Below are 17,045 nucleotides of genomic sequence, written 5' to 3'. Positions count from 1 at the left end.
AAAACTCTTTATTAAGAGTCATTTGCAACCGTAAGAAATTTGACTTCCTTAAATCATGCTGCTTATGCATAAAATCAGCGCCGGCTAGGCCCCACATTTTCTGATAAAATATTCAGAAAGTATACTGCTCCCAGAAACCTTTGGGTCCAGTACCAAACCACTTTGTGATTGATGCCACCATCTAAACTTACTAGATGGGACATGGTGCTCTTCTCTGTAGTTCAATTCCTCCCACAATCCATAATATCCAACACTTGTTGGCCTTCATGAAAGCTATTAAAACCTGGCTCATCAACTAACCTTAACTCCTACAGCTAATCCTCTAATTACATCAGGTGTCAACACCAGGAGACTCCTTTGAAGTGATAGTGTGCTGCCACCAAATATTCTGAAAATAAATGCATAAAATAAACGGAGTTGTATATCTTTGTCCTCATATCTGGCACAGCATTCCTTTTAAAATGTTCTCAAAGTCTGACTCCAATTCATGATAAACTCCTTTAAACACATGTTGACATAAACCTTAACTTCTGTGCCATTTAGACAATTAGAGGCCTCCCCTCTGAAAAGTGTTGCACTGGCCTTTGACATGGGGGGGGGGGGGGGTCATTTTAGGATTCCATACGAAATAATATAGCGGGTCAGCAATAAACAGAATGTGCTTCATCCTTAACAATGGTTAGATCACTGTTAGGCCATCAATTTGACAACTTTAATTATACCATAGGATGCTGAATTTATCAAATCCAAATTTCAAAGTAGCGTTGTGATTCAATATAACTGACTTACTTATTATCCTCGAGGTTAACCTCATATGTAACATGTACACACTTAGTTAGTGAGCATTCAGAATCCTGAACAATTACAGAAACACAAGTGGCATCCAGAGCAACTATTGATTTATATTTTGGAAAGAACTGGTACTGTATATTATGCTCTTTAAATTGAACGGAGCCCAAAGAGTTCTTTAAAAAATTAGACATGCTCCTTAGCAGGCTTATTGAATGTTAATAATGCAATATGTCCATCCATTGCTTCTGGTGAATGTATCTCTCCAGAAGCAATTACTACTAGGAAAGAGGTGGGATATGATAAATCTCTTCAGCAATCTGATGTAACGAATATGGCCATAGGGTACCAGGTCACTACTTGGAATATTGCTGGTTTTCATAGGAAAAAAGGTACACCATCATGGGTAGATTTTATATCGGCCCAACACGATATTATTTGTCTTCAGGAGACGTGGTGTATCAATCCAATTTATGTAGAGGGCTTTACCTCCCATTGGCTCCCGGCCCAGGCTTCATCTTCCGGTAGGGCCAAGGGAGGTCTTTTGATCCTGATCTCTACTAGCCTAAACAAATTTAAAATTAATAAATGTATTAATGTGGGTATTTATGCTCAGATTATGTGGTTGGTCTCCCTTATAGGTGAAGATGTTATCCTGATCAATTTTTATAATAATGTGTTTAGCTCCTCACGATGTCTAATTATTAATCATCTGGAAAGAGAACTTGAGAAGCTGACCAGTAATATCAAGAAGCCAATTGCTATTGTTTGGGTGGGTGATTTTAATGTTCAAATATGTCCATTATCCTTAACTAAAGTTTGTGGCCCTAGGAGGTGGTAATCTGAACTTGACGATGATTGCCATATGCATTTCACTCACTGTGAATATGGTCTGGCCCTAAATGCTGCTATGGCCAAATGGGACCTAGAATTGTTATATTGTGCTACTGATAAACCTAACAAGAAATGCACTACATTCACAGGCAGAAATGCAATGTCTATTATTGATCACATCATCATTTCCAGTAACAGTGCACATTTATTTTCCCTACCGTGGATAACGGTTCAACCCACTAGTGATCATAATAGCATCTCTGTGTATTTACTTTGTTGGGGACCAAAACATATTTTTAATGTACCTCAAAGTCCATGCATCGTCCCCATTAGACCAAATGGTGTCCGGATAAAATGGGCCGGTGTGGACCCATCTGGAATTTTGCATGATGTTGTTACTCAATGCCAGAATGACATTGAAGTTTGTCATGGGGATGAGGTTGATTCCGCATTGATGTTAGAGAATTTTAATTAGATAAATTACACAGTGGAGAAGCTGTTGACGAAACCAGTCTGCAAAAATAAAAAACCCAAGGCGGGCTGTTTCGATACTAGATGCACGAAGGCCCTGAGTAATCTCAAACAAGTTTTGAGATGTAATCCCAGAAATTCGGATATAATCAAGGCCTCGCGTGCTGAATATGTTATAGCTTTAAAAAATAGAAAAACAGAACTTCAAGAAATTGCTTGGGAAGATTTAAGTCTGGCAGCCGATACTAAAAACAGCTAATTGTTCTGGGATACTGTAAAAAGTACCTTTTTGAAGGACGACCATATCCCTGAAATTAATTCCCATATCAACTATGATTGGGTAACCCATTTTTCTAATATTTTTAATCCTATTAATACAGCTGTACTACCTACCCAATCTAATCAGTACTCTGTTGAATGGCCTATTATTCCTTTATTAATCAGCCTAGAAGAGGTTATCGATGGTATAATCAGTAGTAAGGGGGGCAAGGCACCAGGACCTGATGGGGTCCCCATAGATAATTATAAGAATGAACTTGTTCTATGGTCCCCTTTTTTAACGAGTTTTTAATGCTGCCGTTGAGACCCAACTCCCTTTGTCATGGGGTCAATCCATCATAATACCCATACATAAGAAAGGAGTTAAAACTGAAGTTTGAAATTACCGCCCAATATCTCTACTTGACTCGTCTATTAAGATCATGAGTAGGGTCATGTTATCGAGATTAGAAGCTTGGGTCCAGGAGAAGGAAGTACTTACTCCAGTACAATATGGATTTAGAAAGGGATTTGGCACACTAGAGCAGTGTGTCAATTTGGACCTCTTGATTGGAAAGTATACCCTAGCCAGGGAATGAAATCTATATTTGTTTTGCCGACCTTAGCAGCGCCTTTGATTTGGTAGACCATTCAATTTTATGGCCATTATTGCTAGATATGGGCGCGCCTAAGGAGATAATTTATCTCCTAGCGAGATTATATAGTAACCTGTCAAGCAAGGTGCAGTATGGACTTTTAGGTGAATATACTCCCTCCTTCCAAGTTAAAAGAGGCATCCGACAGGGCAGCGTGCTGGCTCCACTGCTTTTTTCCTTGTTTATTAATGAAGCAGACGCAGCCCTGAAACTGACCGAATCGGATGCCCCTAGGGTCGACGGTTTGCCGGTCCCAATTCTTTTATATGCGGACGACGCGGTCTTACTCTCCCGCACTCCCATTGGTTTACAACGTCTCATGGATAATTTTACTGTTTTTATTGCTAAAAGGAAACTTTTAATCAACAAATCAAACTTTTGTAATGGCCTGTGGCAGGAACCCTATAACATCTAGTACTTATTACATCGAAGGCTCTAAGGTCCAGACAGTTAAAACCTTCAGTTACCTAGGCATTACGTTCGCAGGAAATCGGTCATGGGTTCAGGAACAGGATAATGCCTACTCCAAGATGCTGAGAAACATCAATGGCATTTTTAGATTTGCTGCCAAACTAGGTATCCGACGCATCAGAGACATGTTGACCATTTATGAGATACGATGTGTTACTGCAGCCCTCTATGGGGCAGGTGTCTGGGGCCACTGTTAAGGCAATAAATTACAACAAGTTGAAAATTCTTTTTTAAAACGCCTACTGTGTGCCCCTTTATCCGCCTCTACTGAATTGATCCATAGGGAGGTGGGCATAAAATATATTTCAGACTTGGCTCTAATACGCCCCCTCCTATTATGGAAATCTATATGGTCAAAAGAGGAGACACTGTTCACGCAATCCATAATACGGGACTGCCTTAGTTTGGAAAACTGTCTAAAAATACCCTGGCTTCATTATAATATCCATTGGTTTAAACTTTTATTTAACTGTGATATCCGATTGGATCCAGAGTGTTCAGTTTCTATCAATAGAACTGAGATAAAAACAGTTATGATGGCTAACAAATTAGAGGCAAGATCCCACGCCATCAAGACTCAACCAACTCTCGTATTTTATTTACAAATGGATCTTAAAAAGGGTTTCCAAAGCTATTTGTCATTTGTGACCAGAGCATCACATCGTTTCGTGCTGACACGATTAAGACTAGGTACCATACACCATCTTGTTAATTTTCCAGTCACGAAACAGAATTCCACTTACCTATGCCCATGTGATGGAGTATCCCACCAAAGCTGTTGCCACATGCTACTTTTTTGTCATTTTTATACTCCTCTTAGGAAATTTTATTTAAAACCTTTCTTTTTATATTATAATACTAGATCTTCTAAAAATGCCATGGAGTTGCTTTTTAGATTAGATGATCCGCAATTGTGTTTTTATTTAGCTACATTTCTTATGAAAGCTATTAGCACTAGGAAATTTTTGATTATCGATAACTGATTGTACGCTTCTTTTGGTATATTTTGCACCTGTACTTTGAATTAGGCTTGCTTATGTTCAAGTAATATGTTAGGGGATCTTTGCGATCTATGCACTTGCACTTTTGCTCTTTGTACTTGACATATCATGTTTATGAATTTTGATACTCTTACTTTTCATCCCCACTGTTTTTAGATTTTGTTTTCTTTTAACCAGATTGTTTTATGGATGTATTGCTTATATGGTTGATTTATTTGACCGAATAAAAGCTTATAAATTGAATTGAATGTTGATCTGTCCTGTTCACCTTCAGTACCCTCTAAAAGGACCGAAGGATATGGGTTGGAGGAAACTGAATACTCCTAGAAACTAAAGTCTTGTGTACTATCTTCATAGTTCCAGTTCACCCAGAATAATTATAATTCTAATTGTTTTTTGCTCCTCCAGCAAATTAGCTCAAACTCAGTGGTCACAGCACCACCAGACGTTAACTGCACTAAACTGTCTTACAGGTGTAGATAGTTCAACATATTACCCAATTCAGAAAATCATAAGTATAGCACATTGGTGTTATACGCACTAGGATCCTCGTGGTTCTGGGATGGGCTCTAAACAGGAACTGCGTAATGTACTGGGAGGTGTCAGGGTGTGGTTATCTGAAAAGTAAGGTGTAATGCGCAGTGCGGTAGTGCATGCTGAAGAATAAAGAAGTGTTCTCTAAAACTCCCGTGTGGTGTACTTCATCTGCATGCTCCAAGGCTGGGGAAGGCGCTACAATGAGTCTCTTCATTTTCTGATGTCCCATGTACACCATTGTGCTAACTCCACTCTTGGTATTAGATAAAATGTCAGTGCTGTAAGAGGTCATTACAAACCGTTTTGTAACAGTGTTTTTTTTTTTGAAGGGAGCTAAATGTTGCAAATGTCAGATCGTTGGTTACTTACCCTGTCAGTTTATACTGAGCTATTAATCCCCAAATTTACAGGAGCCTGTTTAACAGCCAATTTCCTCTTAGACAAAAGTATGCTGTGTGGTATTTAACAATCAGAACTTTCACAACCGAAGCAGATTCACCAGGAAGGGCAGAGGTCCACACCCAAAGGGGCTGCCAGAACAAGGCAGGAAGGGGTCGAAGAGAAAGTGTCAAAACAAGGGAAGGGGTGCAACTCCTGCCGGACAATTGCAGAGTGGTGCAGGATCCAAAAAATGACCCCTGGAGGGCATACTAAGCCCATTTAAACACCACACGCATCCATGTCCCTCACTATCGGGATGAGCGTCATGGCAACAAGAAGACCCACCCTCCCATGCCTAACCGATCTGTTGCAGCAAACTAAGGTAAATGGTGAAGGAGGATTATTGCTGGCTTGTCATAAATCACAGCAGAGTAAGGCAGTCAGAGATTAGATGAAGGGAGGTGTGCTGGTTGCACAGAACACTGCACTCGCAGCCCAGACCCGCAGGACTGCAGACGACACCATGCCTGCGACGGTAGAGAGTTAAGCCGGAAAGAGATTGTGGGATTACCCTCAAACCCTGCACTGAAAGTAAACGGCAGCATAAAGACCCCATGACATCGCTAACCATCAATGTTTTATGGAATTATTTAGGACTGTATGACAAGCCAGCAGTATTCCTGTCTACTTGATTTATGACGACCGGATTAGAAGTATTGTTGATGCATATAAGCAGCAGACTGAATGATTTTATGACCTGAAAAAAGTGCGCCGGGCACATGAACAGTGCGAACAAAGCTGCGGCCAAATACTTCAAAACACATACAAATGGTGAAGTGCTTCATTAGAACGAGATAGACCGTGTGCAAAGTTTAAGGAAAACTACTTTCTAAGCAGACGTGTCAATGGAAGCCAGCAGATTAGGGTCTGGTGATGGGTCTGTTGGAAGAGGCCTAAAGCTTTCCTTTACATCATCGGGTACATATTGAATTCATAATCATAACCTTTCCAATGTCGCCACTCTGTCTTATCCTTTCCTCATTCCCATCGTATTCTCTTTTCTATCATTCTTTTCTTAGTTTAACAATTATGCTGTGCTTTTTAGGTCGAGCATTCAAGACATCTTGTATATACTCAAGTATATACTTGGATGTGTATGTACTTTGTGGGATCTGGAGATCGTCTTCCACTAGCACCCGTAGACACAATAATATTTTTTTCAAATCTTGTACTTTCAGTGATATGACCACCGAAGGCCCTGATGTTATATTAAAAACAGAGCTTTGGACTCTCCAAGGCAATATTTCTCTCCATGTATTCCCATACCTGGTGTGTCATGCAGTTTGGTGCTTACCCCCCCCCCCCCCCCCCCCCCCAAAGTTAAAGGACAGTAGATATCTCAGCACCCAGTCTAATGTGTTGCATAGCTAAATGTATATAAGGTCCCAAAGGCGAGACCAATTGCATTGCAAATGCTTGTTGGTAATGCTTATAGTTCTGGAGTCCAGCTTCTTCGTTACATATGCTACTGAAAGGATACCTGTCGCATCACCTTCATTCTCTCCAGTCCTGGGTAGGTTGGGACTTGAGTCTGATTAACTCTTTTCTCCCTACTCCACCAGCTCAATGAAAAAACCATTTGGGTGCTAGTGTGTACAAAAACAAAGTTACGGTTCGCAAACATAGATTTCTTTTGACAGATTAAAACAGTTTGTATCTTTGTTCTATGTCTTCAGAGAGTCTTTCCTAATTATTTACTTGTTCCACAAGGCATGCAGCGTACATCTGTGTTTGATCGTCTTGGAGCCGAGGCCAAAGCAGACACTACTACAGGAGTCAAGGTGAGATGCTTTTACCATTAGTTGCAATTCACAATTTTGTGTTTTAAACTGATCTAATTATCACTAAATAGCTCGGCGTGAGTGCAGGGTTGTAACACAATTTGCAAAAGTGAACTTTTTGTGTTATTTTTTTGGTTTTATTTATTGAAACGACCAGAATGCAGCTAAATGGGCGCTTAACTTGTGATCCTAATCTCTGTGTAAGGTATCCAGTCTAATTGCATGCCAACTCCAAAAGAGACCATTGCCTAAGGATTGAAGGTTGATCTAGCTGGCTTAATGACCCGGTGCTGTTCTGTACAGCAGTAAATCCATTTATTTCCAACCAAAGTCTTCCGCTTGGCATGTACAGTGCTGTCATTCAGTACTGCAGCAGCTGGCAAGTTCGTTATCTGTAGTTCACTCTCCATGTTTGGATCAAAGTTTACTTTTGGCAGACTGCATGCAGATCAATAAAGTAAAACAAATAGGAAATGTCTGTGAGGTTGCTTGTTTTGGAAAATTTCATACAAGACAAATTTGGATTTAAATTAAACCTCCACAATGTGCTGATGTTTTGGTGCAATAAATATAGTTCCATTCCAGATTTGATCTTATAGAGAGAGGTTTAGTGACTTTTGACCACGAATGCTAAAATAAAATGTTATGCACCCACTGAGATTAAGTATGTTTAACCAACTCGTCTGTTGTAGTGTTACACTTAGTGTTAGGACTCACTCTTCCTATGTTATGGGTAAGGGTGGATTTTGTTGAGTTGCTGAAGTTAGTTTGAAGGGGCAGAGCAGGGCTGCATTTGGCAGCTATCTGTATTAAAGGAGGGCCATTCAGAGGTGTAATAGAGGTTGATATAATGTATTCGATGTAGTCCTTCGAGGTTGTAGTGAAGTAGCGTTGAATTTGGACGGCTACACTGTTCCACTGAGAGAACTTACCTGTGCTGTTTTTGTGTTGTTGTCTAGCAGCACGGATCGTGATGCACTAGAATTTTGTAAGAAGATTAAAAAGCTGTATGGGGCCCTTTATGTGAAACTCAAAGTTTAAATAGAGATATTGAGTCTATTTCGGGGCTACCGGTGTTACCTATTTGTCCTGTTGCACTCATTGGTCCCTCATCACTTTTTAGAGGTTTTTTTAAAATGTCAAGAGAAGGATGTAAAATTGCATTGCTTAGGAAGTAATAGATTGATTTACTAAAGTTCTTTCTAAGGCTGTTAGAGTTTACTATAAGAGTTGACCCCTCAAGTATGAGTTCATATGAGTTATTTTTCCTGCTTTCTGGCAGTAGGACACTAGTTTGTTGTTTCCTTTAACTTTTATTTCTTTTGTACCTTTTTGCGGTTTGTTATCCTTGTTTTGCTTTTGTGATTAATCTTTCCCCACGTAGAATGTAATCTTCTGATGTGTTTTTTTTTTTGCCTACAGGGGAGTGAGACAGTTTTATTGTGATTGTCATACCCATTTTCTCAGTGGGATCTTAAACCTATTAGCGTTTTAAGTTCTTTATCTGTGCTTCCATACAACCAGTGAGCTCTTCAGAGATTGACAGCTGAACTGTCTTTATCATAAAAATAAATCCAGGTTATGCTTCATAGACAACTGTTTTTGCTTTTTCCGAGTGCTCTAAATAACAGATGTTACTACTATGCTAATTAAAGTTACTTGATTTTAACTCACATTAGAAATGCTAGCATTGAATACAATGGTGGGGAATGTTTTACACCAAATCAAAGATATCGGAGGGATAGGGATAGGTCACCTCACATACATTTTTGTGGCGTGCTTAATCAGTGGCTGACTAAATCTAGACGGGAGTTCTGATAAATTGGACTGGTTAAATTTCAGGGATCCTGATTGATTAGACTCCATATCTTACCCTTTTAAAACTGAGATACTCTGGATATTACGCAAGGGTATCTCACCCCATATTAAATAAACCCTCCTATAGTCCTTTTTTGGAGGCTTGCTGCTAATTTCATTCTAGAAAACAAACTGTTTAAGAGCTCCAAGGAGCAGAACTTTATATCCCAAATTAGGGCGCCACTAGCCTTAGAAACAAACATAAATAGTTCCGTTGAATATTGTGTTCACTTTAAAATAAATCATTCCAAATGGTGGAAATCAGGGGGAACAATTAATAAGAAAAAATACTTGAAAAAAAGTCTGGTTGCCCATGTTGGGACAGTTGGTGCTTCAGATAAGCAACTTTTAAATGTTTTAGTTAGTCATTTGTATCTCTGCAGCCTATTTGTGTAAGTACATTTATTTTTTATTTTTTATGCAGCCTACTGGAGTTTTTAGTCGTCTTAGTGATTCTGCAGAAGAAGACAAAACTACAGAGAGTGACGAAGATTGCTCAGTCCTACAGTATGCTGGCGTCCTAAAGAACATTACAAAGCCTGTGGCGAAAGAAACTGCTAAACCAGGAGTAACCATCAAAGCGAAGGCCACTAGTTCGGTGCCCAAATCGTCTGTCACTTCCCTGAAGCGGCCTGCTGAGAAGAGCGAGTCAGTAACCATCCCACCAGCAAAGGCTGCAAAAACCACACCCATCTCAAAAGTGAGTGTAATTCAAAGACTTGGTAAACCAGCCACATCAGCCTTGGCGCAGAGGTTGGGCAAACCCCCTCTTCCACCTCTGGTACAGAGACTTGGAAAGCCCCCTGTGGTAGCTCAAGATAGCAGAATTTCCAGCACCAAGAGTAAATCGGCTCCAGAGTTTAGGGTCACCATTAAGCGGACTTTGGGGAGTGCAAAAGTTAGCAGCACCAGCGAGCTCCACAGTGCACAGATGGACAACACAGGGACTGTAAGTGTCTTTAAAAGACTAGGCAGGAAAAATAATTAAACTGACAGCAATTTTTTTTAAGGTAAACCATAGATAGTGCTTTTGAACTATTCTGTATTTATATCTTTGTACGACCGTTTTAGTTATTTGAAAGCATGCTGAAACAGAGTTTGGATTACATTTTTTGCCCTCCTTGGTTGTGGTTTGGGCAAGTGCTTTTTGCTATTCCGAGCCAATATTAAATCAGCAGGACTTCGAAGTCATGCAATAAAAGTGTTGGTTGGCTTGCATGCTTTTTTTTTCAAGTAGGTATATTCAGATTTACATGAACAGTAAATAGAAAACATCGTAGAACATCCAAAGCAATGTTTCAGAAGGTTACATAAGTCCGCAGCAACTAGCGAGCAGCATTCATGACATCAAATACAATAAAACAGTAAGTGTGAGGAAAGCCTCCAATGAACAGCCATTTGGCTGTGAAAACGAGTACATATCTTTTTCAGACTCTGTATGGTTGCCCTTTCAGGTTACTGCATTTGGCTCTTGAAAAGTGGTCTTTTTTGTTTTTTTTTTTACTCCAGCCTGCTGCACACCAACTCCCTTATAAAGTGAAAGCTCATTGTAACTGATGATGAATGTATTTTTTCCAGTAAAATGTAAAGGCATTTTGCGATAGTACATGCATAGGATGAAGTACATACATCTATATGGCCTCGCAGCATATTTTCTTACCCTGAATATATATTTGGACAGATCAGTGAGGACCGTGTCATCGCAAGAACAATGTAAAGTCACTCATACATTTCCATTGCCCATCCTTGTCGTAAACCCTTTCCCCGAAAAGCTTCATGTCCCAACATCTGTGATTGTATGATTCTTCTGTAGTGCAGCCAGGAATTGAATAATATCTGAGATTTCAGAAAGCAGCCCAGGACCATGTCAAGTTTCATGCAGTTTTCAGAGCTGCAGGCCCTAGATTTCAAGTCTGTGCTGCTTTGTGCCATTTGTTTGCCGTGTCTCCCATAGATATGCTAAAGCATTATAAAAGCTATTTGCATCTTGTGCAGTAGAATTTTGAGAAGCACAGATTTGGGCGTGAGTTCACAGCAGTATATGTGCGCGCCTCACCAGAAGGCCTCTATTGCTGGACATAGCCAGAACTTGTGCAGGAAGTCCCTTCTGTATCTTTACATATTAAGTATGGAGTCTTGTCACAAGTTGCAACACAACAATGGAATAAAACCAGATCTATGACTGGGGTGAATGTTTGACAATGTTCAGCATTCCATCCATCATCTTTTTGGTTTCCTATAGTTGCCCTAAGTGGGAAGGGTTTGCTGAGCTGCGGTCTCGTGCTCCCTATGCCACTGGATTCAAGCTAGCCTGGTTGATGAGGGGTGATACCCTGAAACCTGTCCCAGGATGCTTTTTTTCTGGTCAAGGGAGGACTTGGCCTGGAAGCCAAGACTGATTTGCATATGACTGGGTCCAAACTGGGGTGGCAGGATAAGCCCACAAACACTGGATTTATCCCAGATCTGTGACTGGGGTGAATGTTTGATAATGTTTAGCATTCCGTCAATCATCATTTTGTGTTGCTCATGTCAAGTCCCAGAACTTACTGATTTTCAATTAGACATAGTTGCATGTGCTTAAATTGGATCAATATGAATCAGGTTGAAATAGTCTCGTCCCTTGGAGCTTTCAACGAGTCTCACCACCCCCCTTAGTAGGCCAGTGCCCGTCTGCCAAGCCTTGCACAGTGTCAAGAAAAAATTGGAGGTGTTAATTACAAGCAATTAGTACAGCTGGGATACTTTGCCTGCCCGTTTAACCACCCATCAGTTTGGCTTCTAGTGGGTTCACTTCTGGCAGGATTGATTTCAGGTATGGGAAGAAAGAAGAAAAGATGTAATCAAAGAATGTATGTGTTCGAGGCATGTGGGCTGCTGAATTCATATCTGTGCATAGATCGCCGCCTAGTGTTGGGTCCGGATGTTTGCACGTTGTTGTCCTGGAAGAGTCTTCGAAGTATCCTGAGATAGGTGACTCCTCCCCTGGACCACAGTGCGCATGGGCATCCTCTCCATCCTCAGATTGTTTTTTTCCGCCATTGGGTTCGGATGTGCTTATCTTGACTCAAGTTAGGAAAATTTAGTTTCAGGCCAAAAGGCCTTTAGTTTTCGTCGGTACTGTTCCCGATCGGTATCGACAGTTTACTTGCTAGTTTAGCGACCTTAACAACTTTTTCGGATCCGTTTCATCCGACCATCAACCTTACATCGACGATGGAATCGAGGACCCCATTCAAACGGTGTCCTGTTTGCCACGCGAAATATCCACATGTCGACGTCCACCCGGTGTGCAACAAATGCCTCTCTCCGGATCACGACGAATCGAAATGTATGGCCTGTGCCCGATTCAGATCCAAGAAGACTCTCCGGAATCGACGAGCCGCGAGACTAGAAGCGCAGCAAGCGGCACCGGCCCCGACCAACATCTTCAGCACCGAGGACGAAGATGTTGAAAGCGTGGAAAACATACACTCCAGCCCCGCTTCCGAACACAATTCCCGATCGGAAGACACAGATGAAGAGCTTTTTCACAGGGAAGAAGCCGACGATGAGGTAGGGGACTACGATGAGGCCTTCGGGGCCGAAGAAGATGGCTCTGGTGAAGAGCAGGGCCTACCTGTCCAAACGGAGGCCATCAAAGTGCGTCAGTCTACGGCTCCGGTCGAGGGATCGCCTTCGGGCCTTACCCGAGATCAATCCCGCAGTTCTTCGGCCCCGGCCTCGAACATCCAGCGAGAGCCATTATTACCCAAAAAGACTGGTTTCCCTTCCACGAAACAGAAACCAATCATCGCACTGGTTCAACAGAAACCGACAGTGAAACTGACACTGGTCTGCTCGAAGACCTCCACTCCTTCGACGCCAGCCAAAACCATCGGCTCCGACCGCACCAAAAGGGACTTCGGCGCCGAGCTCGCTGCAGCGGATGTTGTCACCGATCCAAAGAGAAAGGCCATCGGTACCACCAAAGCGCCTCGGCCCCCGGCACCGAAGCAATCGGCACCGACCACCAAGGTTAAAATGGCCGCTCCATAGGAACCCACCTCGAAGGCAGCGACTACGGTCCAATCATCAACGCCGTCGACCCTGTGGTTCCGACGAAGTCCACACCTACCTCTACAGAACCACTCGGCGCCAAAGAACCTTCGGCGTTCTCGGTGCGACAAGTTGCAGCGTCCTTGCAACGTATCAGAGAAAAGGCAGCCCTCCAGGCCACGTCGGGCTCCGAGCAGAAAAAGGCTCCAAAGGCACCTTCGGCACCAACCAACATCACCTTTGGTTTGCCGCCATCCACGGCGCCAAAACTATTCGAGATCCGAACACGTGTCACCCAGACAAGGTCCCCATCTACTGGACACTCTCCTACTGGGCCATCACCGTCCCAATTCATCGACGCCGACACCGGCAGGCTCATGCTGAAAAAGCGGAAGATCACTTCCGAGCAGGCTTTGGACTCTTACAGAATCCCTCTAAAGCAAAAACTGCCAGCAGAATCGGAACCAGTTCTTTATGAACGCCTCCACACCTCCTATCCAGAGCCACAGTCCTTCTCTCCGACGCACTCCGACACGGACGCAATGAAGGATTACATGGGTGACGACACCACCTACCCCAGGGATATGGATCCTGAGGAGCAGCACAACCCAGATCAAGCTTGGGATGACCCTGTAGACCCGGGTGCCGCTACAGATACCCAGGACACGCAGCTTTATGGCGCAAAAACATCTCCCACAGAGGACACTGCTGCATTCAACGCCCTCATTGAACGTGCTGCAGCCAATCATGGAGTGCAACTCCACTCAGACACAATCGAGGACGATTTCTTGGTGGACACTTTTGCATCATCGGAGAGGACTGTAAAGACTCTGCCCATGTTAAAAGGTGTCCTCAAGCCAGCAAAGGACATTTTCAAAGAAACAACCAGGGCACGGGTGATAAACCCCAGGATCGAGAAAAAATACAAGCCTGCGCCTGGGGACCCTATGTACATTAGAGGCCAGTTACCTCTGGACTCCATCGTAGTTGCTAATGCTCGCAAACGGGCACACTCGCAAACAACTGGTGATGCTCCTCCCCCGGACAAAGAGTCCAAGGTGCTAGAGACCTCTGGCAAAAGGATTGCAGCCCAGGCGGCAAACATATGGTGCATTGCCAATACACAGGCGCTCCTAGCTCGCTACGATCGCTCACACTATGACACGTTAGAGTCCCTACTCCAACATCTACCAGACGAGTACAAAGAGGCAGCGGAGCTCCTAATCAGGGAGGGACAACTTCTCACAAACGCATCCATTAAGTGTGCACTGGATGCCGCCGACACAGCTGCGAGAGCAATAAACACCAGCATCATGCTACGACGACACGCCTGGTTACGAATCTCCGGATTCAAACCTGAGGTTCAAAATAACATCCTCAATCAGCCTATCAACCCCGACTACTTATTCGGACCAGAGGTTGACACCACCCTAGAAAAGATCAAAAAAGACACAGACACTGCAAAGTCAATGGGGGCTCTGCAAACAGACATTTCGTAGTGGCTCCTTTCGTCGCCCCGGAAATAGGGGAGCGGCTAGAGGACAGGGGTCACAGCAATCCTACAATAAAGGGGGCACACAGAGTGCCTACGATAAAAACACCCGAGGTGGATATCGTGGCTCCAGCACAAAGGGCAGAGGACTCGGTTACGGCAACACCAGGTCCTCCCCCAAAATCTAACAGTGACGCCCTCTCCCTTCCCCCCCGACCACATAACACCTGTCGGGGGAAGACTCCAGCGGTTCCTGTCCACGTGGAATTCCATCACCACGGACAGGTGGGTCAAAGATGTTATCCAACACAGTTACTGCCTCGAATTAACCTCCACTCCACCCACAATACCGCCAAAGCACCGTCCTATGTCCTCAGAGCACTTAGCATTATTACAGCAGGAAGTGCTAAGTATGCTGTAAAAAGGCGCAATAGAGGTCGTGCCCGTCCACCAGCAAGGGACAGGGGTGTACTCTCTGTACTTCTTAATACCAAAAAAGGACGGGTCACTCAGACCTATACTAGACCTGAGACCCCCTCAACCACTACATTCTCTCAGAGCATTTCCACATGCTCACCCTACAGCAGGTTCTCCCGCTGCTCAGACAGGGAGACTTCCTAGCCACGCTAGACCTCAAAGATGTGTATTTCCACATACCCATACACCCGTCACACCGAAAATATCTCAGGTTCACTATTCAGGGGCAGCACTACCAATTCAAAGTCCTCCCCTTCGGTGTGACAACAGCACCCAGAGTTTTCACAAAGTGCCTAGCTACAGTGGCTGCACATCTACGGAGACAACACATTCACGTCTACCCTTACCTGGACGACTGGCTTGTTCAGGCAAAGTCAGCCCAGCAATGTGCCAACCACATGTCCCTCACCATTCACCTTCTTCACAGTCTGGGATTCTCACTAAATTACCCAAAATCACATCTCCAACCCGCACACGTACAACAGTACCTAGGTGCGACCATAGACACTCTGGCAGCCACAGCTCAGCCAAATTTAGTGAGGATCAACAGCATGCAAATGCTGATCTCAAAGTTCAAACCTCAACACTCCCTTCCTGCGCGAGTGTTCATGCAGTTGATAGGCATGATGGCCTCCTGCATTTTCATAGTCCCGCACGCAAGACTACATATGCGCCCGCTTCAGGAGTGCTTGGCACGTCAATGGAATCAGGCTCACGGGCAATTAAAAGACCTAGTGTTGGTGAGCAGTCGGGCATACAACTCTCTGCATTGGTGGAATCCACAAAACTTTGCAAGGGCCGACCGTTCCAAGAGCCTGTTCCACAAATAATACTAACGGCGGACGCGTCCCTCCAGGGATGGGGGGAGCTCATGTACTCAATTACACAGTGCAGGGACTACGGACAATACAACAAAAGAAGATGCACATCAACCTTCTCGAACTGATGGCAATCTTCCTGGCAATGAAAGCATTCAAAGTACACTTGTGCAACAAAGTCGTGTTGATCCGGACGGACAACATGACTGCCATGTACTACATACAGAAGCGGGGAGGAACACACTCTCCACAGTTGTCTCATCTGGCTCAGAGCATGTGGAAGTGGGCCATTCAGAGGAACATATTCCTCATGGCGGAACACCTCCCCGGCAAGGACAACCAGATGGCTGATCTGCTCAGCAGACACAGCCACCAAATGCACGAGTGGGAGCTACACCCGTCAGTACTCCAACCGTACTTCCAACAGTGGGGTCATCCAGAGATAGACCTATTCGCCACAAGCGAAAACGCAAAATGCCAAAGCTTTGCTGCCAGGTTCCCACATCCACAGTCGCAGGGCAATGCGATATGGATGAACTGGTCCGGCAGATTTGCGTACGCTTTTCCCCCAGCGCCGTTAATACCGCTGGTGGCACGCAAACTGCGACAGCACTCACTGACACTCATCCTGGTTGCTCCAACATGGGCACGCCAGCCATGGTACACCACCTTTCTGGAACTTTCCGTGGTGCCGCATCAAAGGCTGCGGATCAAACCCGCGCTTTTGACGCAGAACCATGGAGAAATTCAGCACCCAGATCCGCAACACATGAACCTGGCAATCTGGCTCCTGAAGTCCTAGAGTTTGGCTACCTAAACCTGCCACCTGACTGTATGGAGATCATTAAGGAAGCTAGGAGACCCACTACCAGGGCTTGCTATGCAGCCAAATGGAAGAGGTTTGTCATTTATTGCAACAACAATGACATTAACCCGCTAGACGTATCCATCCAAAAAATAATCTGTTACCTCTTACACCTATACCGATGCAATCTGGCATATACCTCAATACGTATCCATCTGACCGCAATAGCAGCCTATCTCCAAAACAGGCAGCACCTCTCTTTATTCCGAGTGCCTGCCATCAAAGCTTTCTTGGAGGGACTTAAACGAGTGATTCCCCC

The 17,045-nt window shown here is 43.8% G+C and overlaps 1 protein-coding gene across 13 annotated transcripts in view; it reads left to right on the top strand.

Annotated features, from left to right (window-relative positions):
• The window catches only part of C9H19orf47 (chromosome 9 C19orf47 homolog), a 270,934-nt gene extending 260,634 nt beyond the window's left edge, over positions 1 to 10,300 (top strand). For all 13 annotated transcript variants that reach the window (XM_085625356.1, XM_085625349.1, XM_085625351.1 and 10 more), the window contains 2 exons: positions 7,169 to 7,239; positions 9,521 to 10,300. In XM_085625356.1, coding sequence (XP_085481482.1) covers positions 7,169 to 7,239; positions 9,521 to 10,084 — 635 coding nt within the window. In that variant the 3' untranslated portion in view covers positions 10,085 to 10,300. The remainder of the gene's footprint in view (positions 1 to 7,168; positions 7,240 to 9,520) is intronic.
• The last annotated feature ends 6,745 nt before the right edge of the window (positions 10,301 to 17,045 follow it).

The sequence above is a fragment of the Triturus cristatus genome, chromosome 9, assembly GCF_964204655.1.
Source record: "Triturus cristatus chromosome 9, aTriCri1.1, whole genome shotgun sequence".
NCBI classification, from domain to species: Eukaryota; Metazoa; Chordata; class Amphibia; order Caudata; family Salamandridae; genus Triturus; species Triturus cristatus.
The sequence above is the reverse complement of the archived record's forward strand: the minus strand, read 5'-3'. Positions and strand labels throughout refer to the sequence as shown.